Source organism: Somniosus microcephalus, chromosome 10, assembly GCF_052327205.1.
Source record: "Somniosus microcephalus isolate GS21.2 chromosome 10, FLI_Smic_1.0, whole genome shotgun sequence".
Lineage (NCBI taxonomy): Eukaryota > Metazoa > Chordata > Chondrichthyes > Squaliformes > Somniosidae > Somniosus > Somniosus microcephalus.
Window position 1 is genome coordinate 175,855,133 of NC_140996.1, and position 25,347 is coordinate 175,880,479.

Sequence of the window (25,347 nt, forward strand, 5' to 3'; positions counted from 1 at the left end):
GGGGCCTATAGTACACTCCCAGCAAAGTGCTTGCCCCCTTTTTGTTTTTAAGTTCTACCCATATGGCCTCATTAGAGGAACCTGTTAATATATCATCCCTCCTTACAGCAGTAATTGACTCCTTAATTAATATTGCGACACCCCCTCCTCTTTTACCCCCCCTCTGTCTCGCCTGAAGATTCTATACCCCGGAATATTGAGCTGCCAGTCTTGCCCCTCCCTCAACCATGTCTCCGTGATAGCAACAATATCATACTCCCATGTGTTCATCAACACCTTCAGTTCATCCACCTTATTCGCAAGACTCCTTGCATTAAAATAAATGCCATCCAGCCTTGCCCTACTCCCTTGTGCCATTACATATTTGCTCTGCCTTCCAAGCTGACTTGTTTTTTCCTCTATATTTGGCTGTACATCACCCCCTATTATAGCTCCACTCTTTATCCCATCCCCCTGCCAAGTTAGTTTAAACCCCCCCCAACAGTGCTAGCAAACCTCCCCTCAAGGATATTTGTCCCGTTCTGGTTCAGGTGCAACCCGTCCGACTTGTACAAGTCCCACCTTCCCCAGAAGCAGACGCAGTGATCCAGGAAACTAAAGCCCTCCCTCCTGCACCAACTCTTTAACCACGCATTCATCTGCTCTATCCTCCTATTCCTATACTCACTAGCACGTGGCACCGGGAGTAATCCAGAGATTACAACCTTTGAGGTCCTGCTCTTTAATCTGCTACCTAGCTGCCTAAATTCTTGCTGCAGGACCTCATCCCTCTTCCTACCCATGTTGTTGGTCCCAATGTGAACCACGACCTCTGACTGTTCACCCTCCCCCTTCAGAATGCCCTGCAGCCGTTCAGTGACATCCTTGACCCTGGCACCAGGGAGGCAACAAACCATCCTGGAGTCACATCTATGGCCACAGAAATGCCTATCTGTTCCCCTTACGATAGAATCCCCTACCACTATTGCTCTCCCACTCTTTTTCCTCCCTTCCTGAGCAGCAGAAGCACCCCTGGTGCCTTCCCCTGGTAAGTCATCCCCCTCAACAGTATCCAAATCGGTATACCTGTTTGAGAGGGGGATGGCCACAGGGGTCCCCTGCACTAGCTGCCTGCTTCTACTGCTCTGCCTGATGGTCACCCATTTCCCTTCTGCCTGTGCAGCCCTTAACTGCAGTGTGACCAACTCACTAAACGTGCTATCCACGACCTTCTCAGCATCGCAAATGCTCCAAAACTCATCCATCCGCAGCTCCAGCGCCTCAATGCGGTCTGCTAGTAGCTGCAGCTGGATACATTTCCGGCACACATGGTTGTCAGGGACACCGACAGCGTCCCTGAATTCCCACATAGCGCAGGTGGTGCATAACACGGGGCTGGGCTGTCCTGACATGACTTACCCTTTAATTAATTTAAATTAATTCAATACCACCAATTAAAGATATACTCTAGGACGCTTGTATGGCAGAAGTCCCCGCTACACCAGAGAGACCCTAGAAAATATAAACCGCAGAATTCAAGTTACCTTACAGCTAAATGATATATTTAAGGGCTCTGGATTACAAACAAACTATAAACCACCGAGTTTAATTTTAAAAAGAGAGAAATACTTGCCACCCAATCACTTACCTGCTTTCTGGTGACATCACACTGTAAGAAAGCCCGCGAAAGTGAGGTTTTATACTCACCCGGGCCTCGGCTCACTGGTCCCTCCGCTTCCGACTCCAAGCACTGTAAGAAAGCCCGCGAAAGTGAGGTTTTATACTCACCCGGGCCTCGGCTCACTGGTCCCTCCGCTCCCGACTCCAAGCACTGAATCTTTCCCTGGTTATCCTTTTCCCCTTAATATATACTTATAAAACACCTTGGGATTTTCCTTTATTTTGCCTGCCAGTGTTTTTTCATGCCCCCTCTTCGCTCTCCTAATTTCTTTTTTAAGTATCCCCCCTGCACTTTCTATACTCCTCTAGGGCTTCCACTGTTTTTAGTCCTTTGTATCTGCCAAAAGCCTCCCTTTTTTTCCTAATCCATTCTTGTATATATATCCCTTGACCCCTGGGCTTGTTGGTCCCACCCTTGACCTTTACGGGAATATGTTGGCGTTGTACTCTCTCTATTTCCTTTCTGAAAGACTCCCACTGCTCTGATGTGAATTTTCCTACAAGTAGCTGATCCCAGTCCACTTTGGCCAGATCCTGCCTTATCATATTAAAATAGGTCTTCCCCCAATTTAGAACCTTTATTTCCGATCCATCTTTGTCCTTTTCCATGACTACCTTAAACCTCACCGAATTATGGTCACTGTCACCAAAGTGCTCTCCTACTGACACCGTATGGGCCACATTGTACAGGCCCCGATTTTAACTCCAGGTGAATTTCCCGCTCAGGCCTAAGTTAAAATTACAGTCAGGTTTCAATGATGTCATCTGGCCACAGCATGCATATGTAAAGAAGGACCCTGTTGGCTCCGGGTGCGTGACCTTGCTGCCTGCCCAGGAGAGCCGGTTAAATTTACAGATGTGATCATGGCAGCTTTCGGACAGGAAAGAGGCAGGGCAATTTGAGCGAGTAGGGTTAAAATCGCCCCCAGTGGGTGGGAATTATTAAGGTCTGTCATAAAACACCATTTTTTATTGCTACTCTTTTTTTTCTCTCTTCAAAGGGTCAATGAGACTCCAGGATGCTCAGTTAAATGGGGCGGAACTGTCATCCTTTGACAGGCAGCGGATTAATCTGAGTCCACACAGAACCTGCACACACTGCCAACAAGGTCCAGTGCAGGCTTGTGGTAGGTGTGAAGAAAGAATCCCCAGAGGACAGCTTTACTAGAGGAGACTTGTCGACACTCCCATTGTAGTTGGATGATGTGGTTTATCCTAAGTACATCCCTTAAGTGTTTAAGACAGTAGACAATCACCTTTTATGTGCAACGTGAGATGAATACGTGGCATTGTAAAAATCACAATTTTTATTGTGTTTGCATCATTAACAGGAGCATAAAACATTTCCACTTGACGGAAAAAATAGGATATTTGTTGATTTCTCCATGATTTATAAAACTTAACAAATTTAACCAATTCCATTGATTTGGTGCCCTTGACAAGATCCCTGGTGTTTGTGCAAAATTAAATGCGTACCATTTTTTGTGGTAACCTGATAAAAAAACAATTATCTTATTTGTCATTTGAACCTGGCTGGCTCAGTTATGTGTGCTTGTCCCTATGACTGAGTTACTACATAGACTCCGCCACAAAGTATAATAGCCCATACTTTCTGTTGCCTATGGGTGCGTAGGTGGTGTCTACGCACCTGTAAGAGCCCTGCAAGTTCTGGGCTTTCGCGCGCGAAGCGCATGTGCAAAATCCCAGAACTTGCGATGTCAAAAATCTTCTTGACAGATTGTAGCCATCCCCGGGAAAAGGTAATCCACGGGATTAGCCCAACTACTGCCCAGCAAATGCCCATGAAATTCTTACGTCTGGCGTAAGAGTTTAAATGAATATAAAAATAAAAAAATTTCAATTATTTAAACATTAAAATACCTGTAAAATAAGGTACGGTTGTTTTTAGCCCCTTTAAAACATTTAAATTTATTTTTCAAAAAATTAATTTTTGTTTTAAATGTTTAATTAAATTGTATTTTAATTAATTTTAAATATGTAATTTAAAAAAAAATTATTTGGTATTGTAAATGTGTCTTTTATGTGATCCCCATTCATGCTTATGGGGTTTCCATACGTACAGAATCCCCATAAGCAAGAATGGGGATTCCCCCTTCTTTCATTCGTTGGGCCGGCCCACGTGATCCCAGGGGCGCTTGCGAACCGCCTGCGCCCCTGGGATACATGGGCCTCTACACATGTCTACGTGTAGAGGCCCAGGAGCACGAGGCTCCGTGGATCCTGAGGCAGAAGGTAGGCGCGGATTTTATTTGCGGATCGAGGGCATTTCCCCGCGGGTAGCCTCCGAGCGCAAATTCAGGCCCAGTGTTTCATCTTGGACGTGGAGGTGGGAACTATTGCTGCTTGCCTTGGCCTGCTTACGGTAGCTGTTCACAGAGTAGCATTCACAGCAGTTATAATGAAGATTCTTCAGCCTTCCCTTAGTATTTCACAGTTCTGGCTGGACAAGTATGCACGATAGTGAGTAATCTTCAGGAGACTATGGAGAATTCTTCAACAGGACGTTCCTGACTTCAGCCACATTGTTGGGGAAGATGCCAACCAAGATGATTGCAATTGCCTTCTCCAGGAGGGAGGAAACAGTGGGGACTGAGTCATCCAGACAGCCTCTTGTGCCTCAATGGAATTTATTACAAAGGGGCTTTCACAGGGGCCTGGGAGTAGGCCATCTGCCTGCCCCTTTTGATCATGGTACAAAAGGATAGAAGGAGAGAGAGAAAATAACAAAGAGGGAGTCAAGATCACAATGCTTGAATATCAATTCATCTGTACCAGTTGTTTAAAGATGATCAAATCTTAATATGGTTCACTACAGTAATTGAATTAGGGGGCTGATATTTTAGCCAGGTATGTGTGTTTCTTCTGAAGCTGTCTTGGAACTTCCCACACTGCCAACAGAATTACCGGTGTTGGTAATATTGAAAGTATCTGCCAGCACAGGCCTAGTACTGTAGCATTAACTGTCCTAAAAACAGCTGTGTGTTGTTACTGAGACCTAACAAAGGCCTTTTATAACAGAAGGTTCAAATGACAAATAAGGTAATTGTTTTATCAGGTTACCAACAAAAATGGTACACATTTAATTTTGGACAAACAGCAGGGATCTGGTCAAGGGCACCGAATCAGTGGCATTAGTTACATTTGGTTTTATAAATCACGGAGAAGCCAACAAATACTGTATTTCTTCCATCGAGTTGGAAATATTCAATGCTCCTGGTAATAATGCACACAAACACAATTGCCCTATTTTGCACCAATGATGCAATATCATGCTGGTGTCCCAAAAAAAAGCTGGAGCAGAGGGCAAAACCTGCACAGCAACCATTAAAAGCTCTTAAAGGTGTTCCTGACTTTGCTGATTTTGTTGCACCAGAGGAGCAGCCTTTTCTTTACATTTGTTTGAGAACGTGACCTTGTCACCCCAAAAATCCAGCAATCTTAACTGGCCTAGACAACCTAACCCACACCAAAAGCGTTCCTTTCGGTATTTTTCTGGCTCATCTCCAGATGAAGAATGAGGGGGAAATGGACCAGCAGCAGCAGATGAAGGGGCCACAAATGAACCAAAAGAAGAGACACAGGAGGCAGTTTTCAAGCAGTGCCCAAAATGGGGGCGAAGTCAGTGGAGGCCCGGTTTCATTAGTGCGTCACTGGCAAGCCATGGGTGTCAGGCGGAGGCCCCACCCTGCTGCGACTAAGCCCTGTTCCAGCTGGCTGGTTCTGGGATGGCAGGAAATTGTCCGGCTCCAATGCTGAGCTGGCCGGCAGCTCGAGTCTGTGGGTGACAATTCTGGGGCAAGGTTTTATTGGGGGGCCCAGGAAGAGCAAGAGTGCTCCTCCTGGACCCAAAAAGAAGAAAATGGAAAGCTTCCTGGGCTGTTTTTTGAGAGGCACCAGTGGCCTCTAAGGATCGCTGGTAAGGACGCTCAATGCCTGGTACAACTGGGCATTTGTATTGAAAATTGCATATTGAAGTGATTTGCTTCTTTAAGCTGTCGCATGCCTGTTTCAAGTGGGCAAGTGGGCAGGCTGCTCGCCCATTTACAGACCCGCCTGAAAATTGCATCAGGCAGGCCTTGGGTGTCAACGGGAAGGGTGAGACACTCCCCCCCCCTAGTTTTCAATTGCTGGCCACATGTTTTTCAGATAGTTAAAAATCGCCCCCACAGTCTGCTCACGACGAGACAAAGATGAATCCAAACCCACTTCACTTAAACGGGCATTGCCCCCTGCGGAGAAATGGGTTGGCATCAGGGCGGAGTCGGAGGGCCAGGCGGAGGCCCCACCCTGCTGCTACTAAACCCGTCACCCCTAAAAGTAAAATTCAGCTCTTTGTAGAAAGTGACAAGCAGCAGCAATTGTGAGGATAAAAGCATTAATTTTTAGTTCAGGCTCCACTCCCTTTACACTCAAAACATTTCGTAAAGATTAGAGAGTGACATTGCAAAATATAGTCTAAGGTTTCCATAGTTAGGGATGATGAACGTTACCTACATCCAGCTAAATGTGTCCCCCATTCAATATGCATTTTGTTTATTGACTGACTGTAGTGATTGTACTTTTTTTCTCTAAGGGCCTGTTCACCTGGTTCCATCTTGTTGTTTTGATGATACCTGCAGTCTGGAGTACAGCAGTGATAGCTCCTACCCTCCATCTGGATCTGTGCATCACAAAAGGTAATAGCAGAAAGTACCTCAGGAGTTATGTCCAACAGTAACCTACTTGACTGGTTATAGCAATTTCTCATTCAGTTCAGCAAGGTAACATTCAGTTATTTTTTTTGTGCTAACTAGTTAATCTTCTGTGGTGTTTTGTACACAGTAGGTCACAGATTAGGGTCACTCTCTTTCCTGTCTCTGATGTCTTTGTGTTACTGATTGTCTCTCTTTTTCTGCTTATGTTTCCCTTTCTCTTCTCTGCTGCTTCTCTCTCCTTAACTGTTGTTTCTTCTCTCTTTGTACTCTCCTGCTTCTTTCTCTGTCTTTTTCTTATTTTCTTTCCTGGGGGGTGGGGGGGGGGGGGGGCGGTAGTTAGGTGGTATGGCGTGCTGTTATGTGGCAGGGTTAGGAGCCACCTACGGCTGCAAGCTGCATTTGGAGTGGGAGTTGCAAGTAAAATGTAGTCCTACATGGCTCCCTTTCCATCCCCTCCCTCAATCAGTCATGCTTCCCCTTGCCCCCTCACACCATTGTATCCCCGACCACTTCAGCTTCCTACTACCCATTCCCATTCCTACCACTTCCTCTCACTTATTACTACACCTACCACTTCCCCTTTGGAATACCAAAGCAACCCTTGTAGGCTCCCCGATCCTTGCTCTATTGTCACTTATCTCACCCGTAATCCTACATTCACTCTCCCCCTACTTCCAATCACTCTGCCCCATCACCCTCAACCAGTTTCCCTCCTCCCCTTCCCCTCCAACCTCCCTTCTTATATGTTTCCCTCAAAGAGGCTTTATTTGCTTTCAAAATTCAACTTAGAATGAGGAAAGAAACTAACTGAATGCTTTTCACTCTATTTGTGTCTCTTTCTCTATCTCAGATATTAAAAATTAGAATCTCTGTCTCACAGGTGTATTTGATTAGCATTGACCTTTTCAAAACATCAGTGTCATAATTAGATGTCTTCAAAATTCAATAAAGGTTTTGTGCACTTACGCGGCGCGCTGACCTTTCAATCCTGGCCTGCATTGCATTTCTTGTCACTGGCCCGCTTCAGGTCCTGCCGTGCTGTGCGTGCGTGACCCAGCGGCGTACTTAGTGCGATGAGCCGGCTGGGATCACGTGAGCACTGGGCAACCAATGGGAGGTTGCAAAAGTTCATTCATGAGTTTGATAGTAAGAACTGTCAAACACATGAAAACTCCTGGCCCCAAAACACTACTTAAACTTGAAAGAAAATTTTAAAAAACATCGCACTACTTAAATGAACTATAAATAACTGTAAAAAACTATTTTAAACAATAATTTTTAATTTTGAAAAAAATTATATAAAAAATCGGGGCTAAAAATACACTTACCTTACTGTAAAGTCTTCAAAAATAATGAACCTGTGGAAAAATTTTCTAATTTTACTTAATAGACCACTTACCTGTTAAAAGTAAGTACAGGTAGACTACCCTTTATCCGGACTTCCGAAAACCGAAACCCTCTAAAAACCGAAGGTTTTTTCGTTCAGCGTAAGTCGTGCGTACGAACGAAAAAACCTTCGGTTTTTAGAGGGTTCCGGTTTCGGAAGTTCGGATAAAGGGTAAGTCGTGCGCACGACCCCCCGCCGGCCCCGACAACCGCCGGCCCCGACAACCGCCGACCCCCCCGCGGACCCCGCCGGCCCCGACAACCGCCGACCCCGCCAGCCCCGACAACCGCCGACCCCCCCGCGGACCCCGCCGGCCCCGACAACCGCCGACCCCCTCGCGGACCCCGCCGGCCCCGACAACCGCGGACCCCCCCGCGGACCCCGCCAACCGCCGACCCCCCCGCCGGCCCCGACCCCGACTGACTTACGCTGAGCGTCAGCGTAAGTCGTGCGCGCGACCCCCCGCCGGACCCCCGCCGACCCACCTTCCGAAATCCGAAATTCTCCTTTATCCGAAACTCGGCTGGTCCCGAGGTTTTCGGATAAAGGATAGTCTACCTGTACTTACAGCTGCTTTTTTCACGCGTAAAAAGCAGAGTCTTTTCCCCACGGGCAACTCTTCAAAAAAAAAAGGAAGTTCAGCGCACACGCGCTACCTGAAACCTCGCATGCGTTCCGCCTCTTAACCCCTTGGGTCAGAGGAGAGGAAATGACGGTTCTCCCCGCATGCGCTGTGCATGCTGAAAACCGGCAATTCCTCCGGGCCCCGTCCGTACTCACACGTTGGGACAGGAATTACTGGCCCAATATCCCATTAAGTCCAGTGAAATACGTAATTTTTGAATTATTTATTTTGTATTAAACCCTTCTTTTGGATGTTAGAAATTTTAGTTACTGACAAAAAAGAGGTGGATGAAAAAAACTTTCAGAAAGCATTTTGAGTTATTTTTGGGAGCCTGGTGGTCAGATTGTGTGGCCACAGTGTGATATACTGTTAAAATATAGCACCTAATGTGTGTCACACAATATGACACATTTAACAATGAAAATGCTTATCACAGTGCCACCTACAAGAGTAACAGGTCCTTCAGATACTTATAATGAGTTCTTAATGAAACGTTGACCCCATGCACTGAATTTCATATGTAATAGACAGATATTGTAGTCATCAAGCTGAGAATGTTAATGCTGCAGAACAGATTACTCAGAAGGTTTGCTAAAGACTGCCCCATCCCATCCTTTGAAAAGCATGCCATAGAAGCCCCCATCAGCCATCTCAATTGCTACTAAAATAGTCCTCATTCTGTGCTGTCCCAGCAGGTACTGGATTGAGACTGATAAATCTCATTTAATTTAGAACTCTCAGGAGACGAAATTTGTCTTCAGCACTAGTGCAAAACGGGCAATAACGAATCGGCAGCCCATTTATACCCCGACCGATTTTCTTTTCCATTAACTTCAATAAAATCAGGCAGGGTAAAACAGGCTGCTGGTTCCCGAGCACCCATTTTTGCACAACCACCAAAGACCAATTTCACCCACTTACAGGATCATCCATCAGGTTGAGTTGGGTTTGAACTTCTGTCCCATAGGAGAAAGGACAGTGCACTTAACCCACCATAGCACCTTGTAATCTGTTACTTAGTTGAGCAAACAGGTAGCATCTCCATAAGAATTTTTAGGCACTGCGACTTTGATTCTGTAGTACCTAAAGAATTAACATCTTTCAACAAGATACCCTGACTTCAGTATTAAAATCTGGTGACAATTGATGCAACTTGTTAACAGCATGGGTTTTTTCTGAGTAATACATATTTCATTAACTTGCCTATTTGTAGCCAGTTACACAATTATCAGAAAACCTATTGCGTAACACTCAAAAACTTCTTCTCACAGTTATTTGTGACATTATGGCACATTATTGGAGTACTCTCATATGGTGTCATGGCACAGAGAGATAAAGGTTTCATATCCAGTACCACTGAGTTACTGATTGCAGCCACACGCTATGAAATATGTTTAGCAACATAACTATACCAGTTAACCTTTATTAACCAGTATGTTAACTGTAATATGCTTTCTGTCACACACAGGAACACAGACTGTAGTGGAGAAATACTGCCCTCTCTCCTAGATGTCTTTACACCCTCTTTTGGTGGAGATGCCTCCGAAGCTTGGCCTCTGATGCAAGACTCTGCCTGCAGTGACACTGGTTCTTTCTGTGACTCTCTTCACCCATCAAACACTGAACCTTCTCCAGAGGACGTTGCTGCCTTTAACCCAAGGTCGGAAACCCCAATAATCCCACCCTCAGGTGCATGCCCAACGCAAGAGGATCAACCTGAGTCACTTTGTCTGCAGTCCCTTTTGGTGGAGATGGGTGGAACTAATATAGTGCCCAAAAAGCAAGAAGGTGCAGAAGATCCAGGAGATCTGCCATCCCTAAACAATGGAGACCAAGAACAGCACCAAAAGGAGAGCAATGCTGAGCAAGTTCCAAATGAAGAAGTTGGGGTAAGGCATAATAATCAACCACTCCCTTATCAGTAACGTTTCACTAGAATCTTGATCCTTGACCTGTTTACATAATACTGAAAGGCATCAAATCTCAGTACATTTGAAAATGAAATATTTCATAATACTCACTGAAGGTCAGAGTAATTCATTGTACGTAGACATTTCTGAGAGCTATGGTAAAGTGCTAGAAATATAAATCTTTCTCCTCACTATTCACAAATGAAGTATTTTTTCATCCTTTTTCCCACCCATTTTGTCCCTTCTGAAGGCAATGGCTCCTTGCTAGGGGCCAATTCCACAAGATGCCAGTCACCCTCTGGTGCATCACCCTTGGCCATTCTTCATGCGAGAACCCAGATAGTGAATGTCAGCAGATTATTCTCCCTGGAGGACATCATAGCCAAACCTGTTCCTGTCTTCGTCTGATGTCACAATCCTAGCAGCCGTCAATAGATGGTGACCAGGAGCAAGAACTGTGGCTGAATTTTCCTTCTCTAACCCAGGGGCACTGAGGCCAATTGTCGATCCCCTTACTGCTTTTCTGAATAAGATCGGGTAACTCAGCACAGACCAAATTCTTAAAGTTCTAAATGCAGAAAGTCAAATACGCAATTAATCATCACTTGCTGAACCAGTATTGCTGGAGCATATTGTTTGATAGCAAACCTGTCACTTGCCTGTCAGTACCTCAGCACAATTATCCTCAGTTTTGCTTCAATAGATTTTCATCCATCTCTGTGCCTACATGTGCTTCACACATAGATATGGGAATGAGATCAGAAAGAGGCGTATTTGGATATTTCCGAAGGTTTAACCTGTAGGTCTCCTGGGATTAAAATGTATGCAGTGAAATGAATAAAGTGAATGCAGTTTATAACCTCCTATACGAAAGTACAATTTAAATATGGAAATCCGTCTACAGCAATCAAAAATGCTGGAGGTATTCCTTTTGGTACTTTTGACAGACATAAGACGTAAATTCCACCAACATTTCCCTTCTATTGAATACTTTGAGTATTAAAGTGAATGTACTTTGATAAGGAAAATGCTGATATGTAAAGATGTGTCTTCAGTAGCTGGAGAAGGCTCTTGCTGATGTGAAATGGTAGTGATGGGAGCTGCCTTAGGCCAGTTCAAAACTGAATTTGGGATTCAACTGTCACCAATTTTCTGTAATGTTCCTGTTTGCATTATTGTGGGAGGAAGCACAGATGTTGCACTTAATCTCAACTGATAAAGAACAGCATTGCAATTCCAGGAAACCTATGGGTTAAAGCATTGAGAATTATCCAAATATGCCTCTTCCCATCCTATCTTATTCCCATGTCTATGTGAGCACAAGTGGATGGCGAGTTTATTAAAGCATAGAATTTTGCAGTGATTGTTTTAATCCAAGTAGATGAAAAATGCTTCTTTAATGAAATACTTAAATTGTGGAGATAGAGAGGTTCTACAACACAACAGGATAGCAGATCTGTCAACACTGTTAGGAGTGACACTTAGGATAAGTGAGAGTGACACAGATTTCATAGCCACTTAAACATAGGGAGCTAGCTGTGTTTATATTTGAGTAACATACATCAAGGTAGGTCATCATGTTACTAACCACGTGAGCAACTGTCACATCTGATGACACTTGACAGGCCTGAGCTAGGTAGTTGTTTTTAACTTGGAGGAAATCGAATTACCCCAGTTTGAAGCTCATGGAATTCTAGGAGAGTTGCAAATTCCCAATAGAGTTTGTTGAAGTGAAAATTGGGATCAGCAGCTTAGAAAATGACGAGTGATGAAGATAGATGAGTTTTATTCCAAAACTCCCCATTTTATTATTATTCCAGGGTTGCAAGGCTAGGGAACCTCAAGTCATTTGATTTGGAGTCAGAAGTGGCTCAATCATTTTGAGTACATCTTCAGGTCCTTTAAGCCACCACAGCTGCACTTAAAGAACCTGAAGGTGCATTTACTGGAAGCGGCTAGTGCATCTCCAAGTCCGAACAGTTCAAATTCCAAACATCTATTCAGATAATGTTCACATTTTCACCAAAATTCATCCACAATCTGAAAGTTAACACACCACACCCTATCTGGAGGGTTGAAGCCTATAAATGTCAATCAAACACTTATCATAGTGGCTTTCTAATAGCTATGTTTTTTTAAACTGTCGCACCTATATATTTTAATTATACCGTTAGCATTGCTGTGGATGCTTTAAAAATGCTATGTGCTCCTTTTTAATTGCTGGTATATAGAGGATTTTTTTTTGTTGAAGTCTAATAATGTAGAATTAAACACACTGGTTATATAATGTTGGAATAAATGAGACCTTATTTTTTACTGGTTTGCTTGTTGTGCTCAAAAGGTTAGTTATTAATTTTCTCCAGCATGTCGGTGAAATCCTATTTTTGGTTTGATCCTTCGTATTGACTGTAATTTTCTCTTTTCAGGATTGTGTCTAGAATACATCTTGATGGTGCCAGAGGAGTGTCTCTGTTTTGATCCTTCTCTGTTGACTCTCTCAAGCTAAAGATACACTCTGCTGAGGCCTGAAATCTCAGGATCCTACAGTTTTCCCAGCTGAACTATGGCAAATTGTTTGCTACATCTGTCTATGTCCATCGCAGACAGGAACCACATCCAAGTGAATATATGCTTCATTTTAAGCAGCAGTCTATTTCTACCACTTGTGATTTACTATTTGCTTTTTTGTGTGAAACATTTGGCACCTTGTTCAAAGCTCTTGGGAGGAATGTTTACGACTGCACAGGTGACAATGAAGAACTCTGTCAAAACCTCTGTGCTCAAACTGCTAAAGGGTTTCTGAAGACAAATGATGAGGGATCCATGGTTCAGACAGCAACTGGTGGGATAAAGATCCCAGTGCGATTGGCTTATATGTGAAATTGAAGCCTTAACAACTGTAGCCATAGACACTGCCTGCAGAGGATTGTGGGAAGTGGTATTCCACCAAAAAGATTTTGATTCATTAGGTATCCAATTATAAATCTTTGTTATTAAAGCTTTAGAAAACGCGGTTGTACACTTTTAATGTCTTTTTTTTAGAAAAATGTCACTGTACGTTAATGTGGAGAATGAATTTTTTTTAAGTATTAATAATTACAAATGAAGAAGGTAGCCATTTGCATTGTGTTCCACCTCTGCCATTGTACTACTACAGTGTGAAGTAGGTATTTCAACAAAAAACTGTTAAAATGAATGATGTGTTTATCATTCTCTTTACTGAGGGAAGCTAGATTGGCTTAGCTGATAGTGCACTAAATATTGGAACATGGTGGAGGTGGTATTGAATGACTTTAGTTTCTACATGTTAGTGCATGCTATGAGTAGCCAGAAGATGTGTTTGTTCATCATACAATGTTCCACTTCATTTGAAAGGGTTGGATAACTTTCAGTTGAATCACATCATTTGAGAGACTGTGACATTGTTTATTAATAATAAAGGTTGAACTTTGGTGCTCATATACAATTTATTATAAAAAAAGTTGGTTAACAAAGTGCATCTGAGTAGCGTAGATTTCAAGATATCCTTCTTTAGCTAATGGCTACAAATTCAATAAACTAAAGAAAATCATATACAACAATGCTGTCTTTCTACTGCATCTTTAAACTAACGATATACCCTAAATGGTGAGTTTATATGGCACCCAGTGTAAGGTGCTTGGATTTACATTTATTCCAAATGATCACTCACTGTCTTGATGCCCTAGTTTGGTGGATCTTTCGATCAACAACAGTGCTTTCCGATTATTTTTCAATAATATGGTAATGGGCTGCAGTATCATGTTCCTTATTTTTGGTATGTCACTATATTTGATACAGAAATAGTTACAGCTATGATTGGGTTGTTAGATGCAACTTTTAGTTGGAACAACCATGAGGCCATATGGGTGGAGCTTAAAAACAAAAAGGGGGCAAGCACTTTGCTGGGAGTGTACTATAGGCCTCCAAACAGTCAGGGGGAGATAGAGGAACAGATATGTAGGCAAATCTCAGAGAAGTGCGAAAATAATAGGGTAATAATAGTGGGGGATTTCAACTTCCCAATATTAATTGGGATAGTCAGAGTGTGAAAGGCTCAGAGGGTGTAGAATTCTTAAAGTGCATCCAGGAGAGCTTTTTGAGCCAGCATGTAGAAAGTCCTACAAGAGAGGGGGCGGTACTAGACCTAATTCTAGGGAATGTGGCCAGCCAAGTGGAAAAAGTGCTAGTAGGTGAGCACTTTGGTGGTAGTGACCATAATATGGTAAGATTTAAGGTGGTCATGGAAAAGGACAGGGATGGGCCGGAAATAAAGGTTCTAAATTGGGGGAAGGCCGATTTTAATAGGATAAGGCAGGATCTGGCCAAAATGGACTGGGATCAGCTACTTGTAGGAAAATCCGCATCGGAGCAATGGGAGGCTTTCAGAAGGGAGATTGAGATCATACAATGGCAACATGTTCCCGTAAAGGTCAAGAGTGGTTCCAAAAACCACAGGGAACCGTGGATGTCAGGGGATATACGAGAATGGATTAGGAAAAAAAGGAGGGCTTTTGGTAGATACAAAAGGCTAAAGACGGAGGAAGCCCTAGAGGAGTACAAAAAGTGCAGGGGGATACTTAAAAAAGAAATTAGGAGATCAAGGAGGGGCCATGAAATAACACTGGCGAGCAAAATAAAGGAAAATCCGAAGATGTTTTATAAGTATATTAAGGGTAAGAGGATAACTAGGGAAAAAATAGGGCCCATTAGGGACAAAAGTGGCAATCTGTGTGTGGAGCCGGAAGATGTAGGAGGGGTTCTAAATGAATTTTTTGCATCTGTTTTCACTATGGAGAAGGACGATGTAGACATAGAAATAGGGCGGGGGGACTGTGATATGCTCGAACATATTAACATCGAGAGGGAGGAGGTATTGGCGGTTTTAGCTGGCCTAAAAATGGGTAAATCCCCAGGCCCGGATGAAATGTATCCCAGGCTGCTGTGTGAGGCAAAGGAGGAGATTGCGGGGGCTCTAACACATATATTTCAGGACCTCTCTGGCCACAGGGGATGTGCCAGAGGACTGGAGAACCGCTAATGTAGTACCATTATTCAAGAAGGGTAGTAGGGAAAAACCGGGGAACTACAGGCCAGTGAGCCTAACATCAGTGGTAGGAAAATTATTGGAAAAAATCTTGAGGGACAAAATTTGTCTCCACTTGGAGAGGCAAGGATTAATCAGGGATAGTCAACATGGCTTTGTCAAGGGAAGATCATGTCTGACTAATTTGATTGAATTTTTTGAGGGGGTGACTAGGTGTGTGGATGAGGGTAACGCAGTGGATGTGGTATACATGGATTTCAGTAAGGCCTTCGATAAAGTCCCACACAGGAGACTGGTCAAGAAGGTAAGAGCCCATGGAATCCAGGGTGCCTTGGCACATTGGATACAAAACTGGCTTAGTGGCAGAAGGCAGAGGGTGATGGTCGAAGGTTGTTTTTGTGACTGGAAGCCTGTGGCCAGTGGGGTACCACAGGGATCGGTGCTGGGTCCCTTGCTGTTTGTGGTCTACATTAATGACTTGGATATGAATGTAAAGGGTATGATCAGTAAGTTCGCGGATGATACAAAAATTGGTAGGGTGGTAAATAGCGAGGAGGGTAGCCTCAGTCTGCAGGACAATATAGATGGGTTGGTCAGATGGGCGGAACAGTGGCAAATGGAATTTAACCCGGAAAAGTGCGAGGTGATGCACTTTGGGGGGGACTAACAAGGCAAGGGAATACACAATGAATGGAAAGACCCTAGGCAAGACGGAGGGTCAGAGGGATCTGGGTGTGCAAGTACACAGATCCCTGAAGGCGGCGGAACAGGTGGATAAGGTGGTAAAAAAGGCATATGGGATACTTGCCTTCATTAGCCGAGGCATTGAATATAAGAGCAAGGAGGTTATGATGGAGCTGTATAAAACACTGGTTAGGCCACAGCTGGAATACTGTGTGCAGTTCTGGTCGCCACACTACAGGAAGGATGTGATCGCGTTAGAGAGGGTGCAGAGGAGGTTCACCAGGATGTTACCAGGGCTGGAGCGCTTCAGCTATGAAGAGAGACTGGGCAGATTGGGTTTGTTTTCCTTGGAGCAGAGGAGGCTGAGGGGGGACATGATTGAGGTGTACAAAATTATGAGGGGCATAGATAGGATGGATGCTGAGGAGCTTTTTCCCTTAGTAGAAGGGTCAATAACTAGGGGGCATAGATTCAAGGTAAAGGGCGGGAGGTTTAGAGGGGATTTGAGAAAGAACTTTTTCACCCAGAGGGTGGTTGGAGTCTGGAACTCACTGCCTGAAAGGGTTGTGGAGGCAGAAACCCTCACAACATTTAAGAAGCATTTGGATGAGCACTTGAAATGCCATAGCATACAAGGCTACGGGCCAAATGCTGGAATATGGGATTAGATTAGACAGGGCGTGATGGCCGGCGCGGACACAATGGGCCGAAGGGCCTCTATCCGTGCTGTATAACTCTATGACTCTATGTGACAAGGCTTTATGCAGCACAGAACGGAGTAAAGAATAATATGACTGTATAAGTGGTGCTGATGTAAAATCATCTTGTGGATGATGAGACAAATTTAAAGTTGGTTATGGAGCTGCATCAGCAGAGCCTTTGGAGCAGATACCCTGAGTATCCTCTTGTCAGGTGGGGATACCTCGCAAAGGGGAGATGAGGAAAACCGATTTTTTTTTAAATCCCCAAGTGCTGCATGCAGCCCATGAGGCCCATAGATTGCTGCAGTAGTTGAATCTTCCCAGCTGCTGGATATGGCCTGTAACTCGACAGATTTTGTAAATATGTACACACTGCTGCTTCAAAGTCCTTTTGATCATTATTGGCAAAGGATCAGTGAACTGGCTTTTCTTCCACAGCTAGGAAATTTGTCATCGTCAGAAAAATATACAGCTCATCTGAATCACATTTTGCTAGTATGGGGGGGGGGGTGGGGAAGGAGGCGAAAGAATCATCCACCAGTTCTAAAGTTTATGAAATAATACAACAGAATAAGCAGCAAAGTACAAAATGCTGGAACTTGGCCTATTGTATTTAGGATTCCACAGTCAGCTGTTGTGCAGAATGAACCACCTCACCAGAAAGTGTTTCAACGTATGATGAGAACTACACTAAAACTTTACATTTTCGATGGGCACTCCCGCACGACAGGTAGTCATAGTCACTCAATAATTTGTTTAAGAAAAATTCCAGAGAAACAACCTAAAAAGAATATTGCTACTAATTTATAGTCCTGTGAGATCTTAAATGTAAAACTGAAAGTCCACCAATAATTAGTATTTTAAATCATTTTTCATTCCCCCGCTCAATGCTCAAGAACGATTAGCCTGTATTTTAATTAGTGATTACATCACTGAGTTAAAGCAAACAAAACTCTCTTATCTGCCTCACTGTAGAAATAGCACCCCTACTCATTTATATCATCTGCATAGCCATGCTATATAAACTGATTCAAAAGTTATAGAAGTCTATCCCCGTAGTCTTTCTAATCAATTAAAATATTGCATCTTGGACTCAATAATAACATTCATTACAACAGATGGGTAATACTGGTTAGTAAGTGGCAGTCAATCAGATTTATTTTTTGTTATCGACTCCCGCCCCTATATTCACCCCTGTCATGAAAGTGCTGCCTTATTCTCTGCAGCTCCACAGGTGTTGGCTGCCCTCTGGTAGCTTGGCCCAGTAAGGCATTCTTCCTACCTGAGCCAAGACAGTGAGACTGTAAGGGGAATCACTAGAGCCCATTCTTGTCTTCATTTGACCGCCTCCCTTGCATGGTTTTCAGCAGTGGGAACTCGAGCAGATTTCCCATTCCCTAGGCCAAGGTAAAGAGGCCAATTGCAGTGCCTCTACTGCCACCCCTGGATAAGATCTGCTAATTTGCCATGAACCGGGGATCAAATCTGGTGCTTTCCTAGTCTGTATTACTTAATATCATACTGGTTGGGACTGTGTTCAGTTCTGGGCACCGCACCTCAAGAAGGATATATTGGTCCTGGAGGGGGTGCCGTGCAGATTCACCCAAATAAAATCGGGGCTAAAAGGGTTGACTTATGAGGACAGTTTGCATAGACTGGGCTTGTATTCCTTTGAGTATAGAAGACTAAGGGGTGATTTAATTGAGGTGTTTAAGATGATTAAAGGAGTTGATAGGGTAAAAGAGAGAAAGCATTTCTTTAAAATTAGAGCTAGGCCGTTCAGAAGTAATGTCAGGAAGCACTTCTTCACACAAAAGGTAGTGGAAATCTGGATCCCTTTCCCCCAAAAAGCTGTTCGCTGGGTCAATTAAAAATTTCAAAATTGAGATTGATAGGTTTTTGTTAGGCAAGGCATTAAGAGTTATGGAACCAAGGCAGTTAAATTGAGTTAATTTACAGCTCAGCAATGATCTAATTGAATGGCGGAACAGGCTCAAGTGGCTGAATGGTTTACTCCTGTTCCTATATTCCTATGAAGTCCTGCTTATTTTGCTTTCTCTTATTCCTAATTGGCTACTTTAGGATTGCCCTTCCAACAATGAAGAAGTAGAGCAGTGCTTCATGGGCTAGAGAGGTAAAACTCAGGCATGCAGGACATAGTTTGGACACCCTTATGCAGTTAAGTATTAATGAAAGGAGGACACAAATAATCTCCCAGAGGTGTCGGGGAACATAGGGCCTAATGAGAGGGAGGAATTGAATGAAATCAGTATTTGTTGGGAAATGGTGTTAGGGAAATTGACGGGATTGAAGGCCGATAAAGCCCCAGGGCCTGATAATCTACATCCTAGGGTACTTAAGGAAGTGGCCCTAGAAATATTAGATGCATTGCTGGTCATCTTCCAAAATTCTATAGACTCTGGAACAGTTCCCATGGATTGGAGGGTAGCTAATGTAACCCCACTGTTCAAAAAAGGTGGTAGAGGAAAAACGGGGAATTATAGACTGGTATGCTTGACATCGGTAGTGGGGAAAATGCTTGAGTCCATTATAAAAGATGTAATAGCAGAGCACTTGGAAAACAGTGACAGGCTCGGACAAAGTCAACATGGATTTACAAAAGGTAAATCATGCTTGACATCTACTGGAATTTTTTGAGGATGTAACTGGTAGAATAGATAAGGGAGAACCAGTGGATGTGGTGTATTTGGACTTTCAGAAGGCTTTCGATAAGGTCCCACATAAGAGATTAGCGTGCAAAGTTAAAGCACATGGAATTGGGGGTAAGGTACTGAATTGGATAGAAAACTGGTTGGCAGACAGGAAGCAGAGTTGGAATAAACGGGTCTTTTTCCGAGTGGCAGGCAGTGACTAGTGGGGTACCACAGGGATCTGTGCTAGGACCCCAGCTATTCACAACATATATATAAATGATCTAGACGAGGGAACTAGATGTAATATCTCCAAGTTTACAGACAACTCAAAGCTGGGTGGGCGTGTGTACTGTGAGGAGGATGCAGAGAAACTCCAGTATGATTTGGACAGGTTGGGTGATTGGGCAGATGCATGGCAAATGCAGTATAATGTGGATAAATGCGAGGTTATCCACTTCGGTAGCAAAAACAGGAAACCAGATTATCTGAACGGCAATAGATTGGGAAAAGGGGAAGTGCAATGAGACCTGTGTGTCCTTGTGCACCAGTCACTGAAGGTAAGCATTCGGGTGCAGCAGGCGGTTAAGAAGGCAAATGGTATGTTGGCCTTCATAGTGAGAGGATTCGAGTACAGGAGCAAGGATGTCTTGCTGCAGTTGTACAGGGCCTTGGTGAGACCACACCTTGAGTATTGTGTGCAGTTTTGGTCACCTTATCTGAGGAAGGATGTTCTTGCCATGGAGAGAGTGCAGCGAAGATTCACCAGACTGATACCTGGGATGGCAGGAATGACATATGAGGAGAGATTGGGTCGATTAGGCTTATATTCGCTAGAGTTTAGAAGAATGAGAGGGGATCTCATTGAAACTTATAAAATTCTAACAGCACTAGACAGACTAGATGCAGGAAGGATGTGCCCGATGGCGGGGGAGTCCAGAACCAGGGGTCACATAGAAACATAGAAGATAGGAGCAGGAGTAGGCCAGTCGGCCCCCGAGCCTGCTCCGCCATTCAATGAGATCATGGCTGATCATCCAAACTCAGTACTTATAATTTTTTCCACCCCTTTGTTTTGGGTCCTCCTTTCCACCCCCCCCCCCCCCCCCCCACCCCACTCCTTTCCTTTTGTTTCTCTCTCTCACCTGGCAGCTGTCTCTTACCTGCCAGTACACTTCACACCTAATCTCAGCTGCCTTTTGTCTCCACGGGCCTATTACCATCTCGTCTGGCTTCGAATACCTTTTATTGTCTCTTTTGTTCGATCGCAGCCTTGCCTTCAATCTATTTTATTTTCTTTCCAGTTTTGAAGAAGGGTTTCGACCCGAAATGTCAACTCAAATTTCTCTCCATGGATGTTGCCTGACCTGCTGAGTTTTTCCAGCATTTTCTGTTATTCTGTTTCCAATGGTGTCCTAACTCGCACCAACTCACTTTCACCCATCACCCTGTGCTCGCTGATCTACATTGGCTCCCGGTTCAGCAACGCCTTGATTTTAAAATTCTGATCCTTGTTTTCAAATCCCCCCATGGCCTCGCCCCTCCCTACCTCTGTAATCTCCTCCAGCCCCACAACCCTTCTCCATATCTGCGCTTCTCAACTTCTGGCCTCTTGAGCATCCCTGAATTTAATCGCTCAACCATTGGTGGCCGTGCCTTCAGCTGCCAAGGCCTAAGCTCTGGAATTCCCTCCCTAAACTTGTCTGCCTCTCTACTTCTCTTTCCTACTTTAAGATGTTCCTTAAAACCTACCTCTTTGAGCAAGCTTTTGGCCATCTGCCCTAATATCTTCTTGTGTGCAGATGCAATAACTGGAAAGTAGGTTTTACAAATCCCAAACTATTTACACCTCAGACCTACACAAGTGCTTATCTGTTATATACCCTGACATCAATTTGTCAATAAACAGTGTCATTATGTAACCTCTATATAAATCTGATTGGACAATTATTTGTGCAAGTTGTAAAAGGATTGTAACAGTAGTGTACATTTAGAAAGTGAGCAGTTACTATTGGTTACATTATAACGTTATTGTGGAAATGATTTTTTACTTTCTAAATAATTAGAAGTCTTGCATCTAGTGCACATCCATCACATGACACCTTTGAAAAGGGTCACACTCATACCTCAAAGTATGGCCTCCGAGGCATCTCAAGTCAAAAGTATCACACCTCAAAACACCGCATCTCTCAAGTTGGTCAAAATTATGCGACGGGTTTGAAAGCCTCTGAGATGATCAAAGGAAGTGCATGGCTAAGTCTGAAGATGACTTGCAGTATGTGCACAGCACTGTCTCACAAATTGTGGTTGAATATTGTGTGCTTCACAACTTTGCAATCAGGAAAGGATTAATGGTAGATGTCTCAGAGGATGGCGGAGAGCCTGATGATCAGGCTGCTGATGTTGAAGATTCGGCCCAGGAAGCAGGTGCAGTGATTGCTGCTGCTAGACTGTTGAGAGACAGACTTATTCAGCACATCTTCACAAATGAACAGAGCACGGCTATTTGGAAGCTTCAGCCCATCAACGATCTGCCTGCTCCCACCAACCTCTCGAAGGTCCATTTAAAATCCTTGCTGCTCACAGCTAGCCATTACATCCTAATATTGAGCTTCAACATCAGCACATTAACTGTTCCCCATTGAGAACCATGCAGAATATGAAATATTCTAGTGATTTATTACAACTATTTATAAAAGCATCATTTGGTTCGGTCACCATGTGAGCTTTTCTCTTACCTATTCGAACATTGCCACCTGTCACCTGACTGTCTTTAGTCTGAGATGTAGATGGCTACTGTGAAAAATAATAAGCCTCCTCTTTCAGGACCCCTAAGACCTGCGATGAACACAAGACAGGCTGACTCTTTGTCATGAGCTCCTTGGCAGCCTGGTCTTGCAAAGATGAAGGCTTCTGCGGGGAGCTGATGGCGTGTTCCTCTGTGCCGTTATTGTGAAGGGAAGCATCCTCTGAGGCATGTACACTAGATCGCCTCTGCTTTGGGAACAGGATTTTGGTTACCAGCGATCAGTGGGACAATGGGCCTCACTGAACCAGAAAGATCCTTAAATTCCTGAGAGAGTCAACCAAATATCATTTAGTCCCTCTAAGATTCTGCTCTACATACTTTGGAATCCAGTTGACATTGACCTCTCCAGATGGTTCCCTAAGGCCTGCAGTCCATCATTCAGTGCCTCCATGTTGAGTTTACTGATTTACCTGGATCGCTTATAAAGCAAGGGAAGATTTGCAGATGCTGCTGCAAGGGAGTTTCTCTGTTTCCAACCTATTGTGCAGTCTCCCCCCCCCCCCCCCCACACACCCGCAGCCCTCCTAATTGCGCTTTCTTTGGCTCAGCATACCTTTCCTTACACCTCTATGAAGCATATTGGGATGTTTCTCTACATTAAGTTATCATTGTCTTAAACACATTTTGTGGAGTGGTAGGTAAATAGTAATAGAAACAGGCCTTTATCTTTCAGTATCAGTAAGTTAGGTAATACTTTTACCTCAAGTCATTCATGTGACACGTAGCTTCAGGAAATGTGCTGTAGGATAGTGAACCATTGTCATGTTTAGACTAGTGGAACTGCAGTAAACATCAGAATTTTTAGAAACCACACTCCAGGTCCCAGACTACCCGTGAGCAAAGCCTCAGGGTATCTATTAGTGCTTATCATTAGTTGTACAGTTTCTCACACTACAATGATTGTCTTTTCACCATTCCTGTTGTGAAGTAACTGCAGTCCTTTAAAATGGCAAAACTTAACAAACCTGCGTATCTGGAGAATAATACATTCTATGTCACTCAGCTGTGATGATATTCTTTTAGTGTATTGTTATTTATTATATAAAAACATGTAGAGTGTGGAAAGAATGTGAGGAGTGGGAAAATGATTGCAGATACCCTCAGGGACCTCCAGGTGTAGTCAGCTTGCCAGCGACACCCACATCCCGTGAATGAATAAAAAAAAGAAATGATTATAAGGTAGGTGCTCTAAATTCACTATTGTTTGTGAGGCATGTCTCAAATCACTGGGGGTGTGTCCAAATGGTACCCCCTAGGGGACCTAAATAGGGCTGTGCAGCACCTGTTTTAGGTGCAACGTGGCTACATAAGGATTGAAAATGAGATCGAAGATGCGCGCGCACTACCAACAAGAACTGCGCAGGATGCCATCTTGGTAAAGGGGTTTGTGTGCGTGCATCTAACAACCACCGGCAGCATGCAGAGCAGCGAGATGATGGAGTAAATCGGTGTGCAACGCTGATTTGACACCAGCGTTGCCATTTTCAAACTCCACATTCCAGTCTTAACCTCGAACCAGCTGAACACAACATTAAACGGCATGAAGAACCCCCCACCAGTGCTATTTAAAGGGATTATGAACTACTTACAGATTAGTTGCTGGATTATTTCTTCTGGGTGGTGGTGCAATTTTACATATTTTTGGAGGTTTCCTACACTTGGCTAAAGTTTCAATACTCTACAGGTGGTCTGCCTGGTCTTGAAGTAGTTTTTAGTCATTTAAAATCTTGTGCTGAAACAAGTTGCTTCCAGACATGGGTGGCCTGGTAGGGCTTCCTCTGGCAAGTGAGCATGACTGGGAGAATGAAGAGAGGCCACGCAGAGCAGGACAAGCTGCTAGAAGAGGGAGGAGGAGGAGGGGGAGATGGGCTCTCAGCAGAAGGCCATATCTGCCGAGGGTCTTGAGGGAGCAATTTTCTTACCTTAACTTCAGCGAGGACTAACGCATGAGATGTCTTCACTTCACAAAAGATGCTGTGACTGAAACCTGCCAACTGCTGCAGCCACAACTGCAGCCTCAAAGCAGGGCAAGGATGCCACTGCCTGTGGCTGTCAAGGTGACTGTGGCTCTTAACTTTTATGCGTCTGGCCCCTTCCAGGCTGCTGCTGGAGATATAAGCAACATCTCGTAGTTTGAAGTGCACTGCTGTATAAGGGAGGTCCATGAGGCTTTCTATACATAGAAAAAGACTTTCATCTCATTCCCCCTCGTCAGAGACAAGCAGGCAAAGTGAGCACGAGGTTTTGCACAGATTGCAGGCTTCCCCATGGTGCAGGGTGCCATTGACTGCACACACATTGGCCCAGAAATTAGGTTCGGGGGCTTGCCGCGCGTGCAAGCCCCCGATGTGCACTTACCCGGCGCGCTGACATTTCAATCCTGGCCCGCATTGCATTTCCTCTCACTGGCCCGCTTCAGGTCCTGCCGTGCTGTGCGTGCGTGACCCAGCGGCGTACTTAGTGCGATGAGCCGGCTGGGATCACGTGAGCACTGGGCAACCAATGGGAGGTTGCAAAAGTTCATTCATGAGTTTGATAGTAAGAACTGTCAAACTCATGAAAACTCCTGGCCCCAAAACACTACTTAAACTTGAAAGAAAATTTTAAAAAAACATCGCACTACTTAAATGAACTATAAATAACTGTAAAAAACTATTTTAAACAATAATTTTAAATTTTGAAAAAAATTATTATATAAAAAATCGGGGCTAAAAATACACTTACCTTACTGTAAAGTCTTCAAAAATAATGAACCTGTGGAAAAAATTTCTAATTTTACTTAATAGACCACTTACCTGTTAAAAGTAAGTACTTACGGCTGCTTTTTTCACGCGTAAAAACCGGAGTCTTTTCCCCACGGGCAACTCTTCAAAAAAAAGGGAAGTTCAGCGCGCACGCGCTACCTGAAACCTCGCACACGTTCCGCCTCTTAACCCCTTGGGTCAGAGGAGAGGAAATGCCGGTTTTCCCCGCATGCGCTGTGCATGCTGAAAACCGGCAATTCCTCCGGGCCCACGTGTGAGTACCCCGTCCGTACTCACGCATTGGGACAGGAATTACTGGCCCATTGTCTTGCATGCGTCTCATGTACTCGGCCATTTTAATGAACCGGAAGGAATTTCACTCCCTCAACATGCAGCT

General features: G+C 44.0%; 1 protein-coding gene and 1 long non-coding RNA gene across 9 annotated transcripts in view; one reads left to right on the forward strand and one right to left on the reverse strand.

Moving 5' to 3' along the window:
• The window catches only part of LOC147111867 (tumor necrosis factor receptor superfamily member 19-like), a 98,312-nt gene extending 84,564 nt beyond the window's left edge, over positions 1-13,748 (forward strand). For 4 of the 6 annotated variants that reach the window (XM_085999197.1, XM_085999199.1, XM_085999196.1 and 1 more), the window contains 4 exons: positions 2,661-2,786; positions 6,254-6,356; positions 9,855-10,275; positions 12,723-13,748. In XM_085999197.1, coding sequence (XP_085855323.1) covers positions 2,661-2,786; positions 6,254-6,356; positions 9,855-10,275; positions 12,723-12,734 — 662 coding nt within the window. In that variant the 3' untranslated portion in view covers positions 12,735-13,748. Of the gene's footprint in view, positions 1-2,660; positions 2,787-6,253; positions 6,357-9,854; positions 10,276-10,721; positions 10,806-12,722 lie in introns of those variants that run through there. The other 2 variants (XM_085999201.1, XM_085999200.1) reach the window with 2 other exon arrangements.
• LOC147111868 (uncharacterized) overlaps positions 1-25,204 on the reverse strand; it is a 45,566-nt gene extending 20,362 nt beyond the window's left edge. The window contains exon 1 of one of the 3 annotated variants that reach the window (XR_015079758.1): positions 25,023-25,204. This is a non-coding gene — a long non-coding RNA (uncharacterized LOC147111868). Of the gene's footprint in view, positions 1-24,564; positions 24,608-25,001 lie in introns of those variants that run through there. The other 2 variants (XR_015079757.1, XR_015079759.1) reach the window with 2 other exon arrangements.
• Between the last annotated feature and the right edge of the window lie 143 nt (positions 25,205-25,347).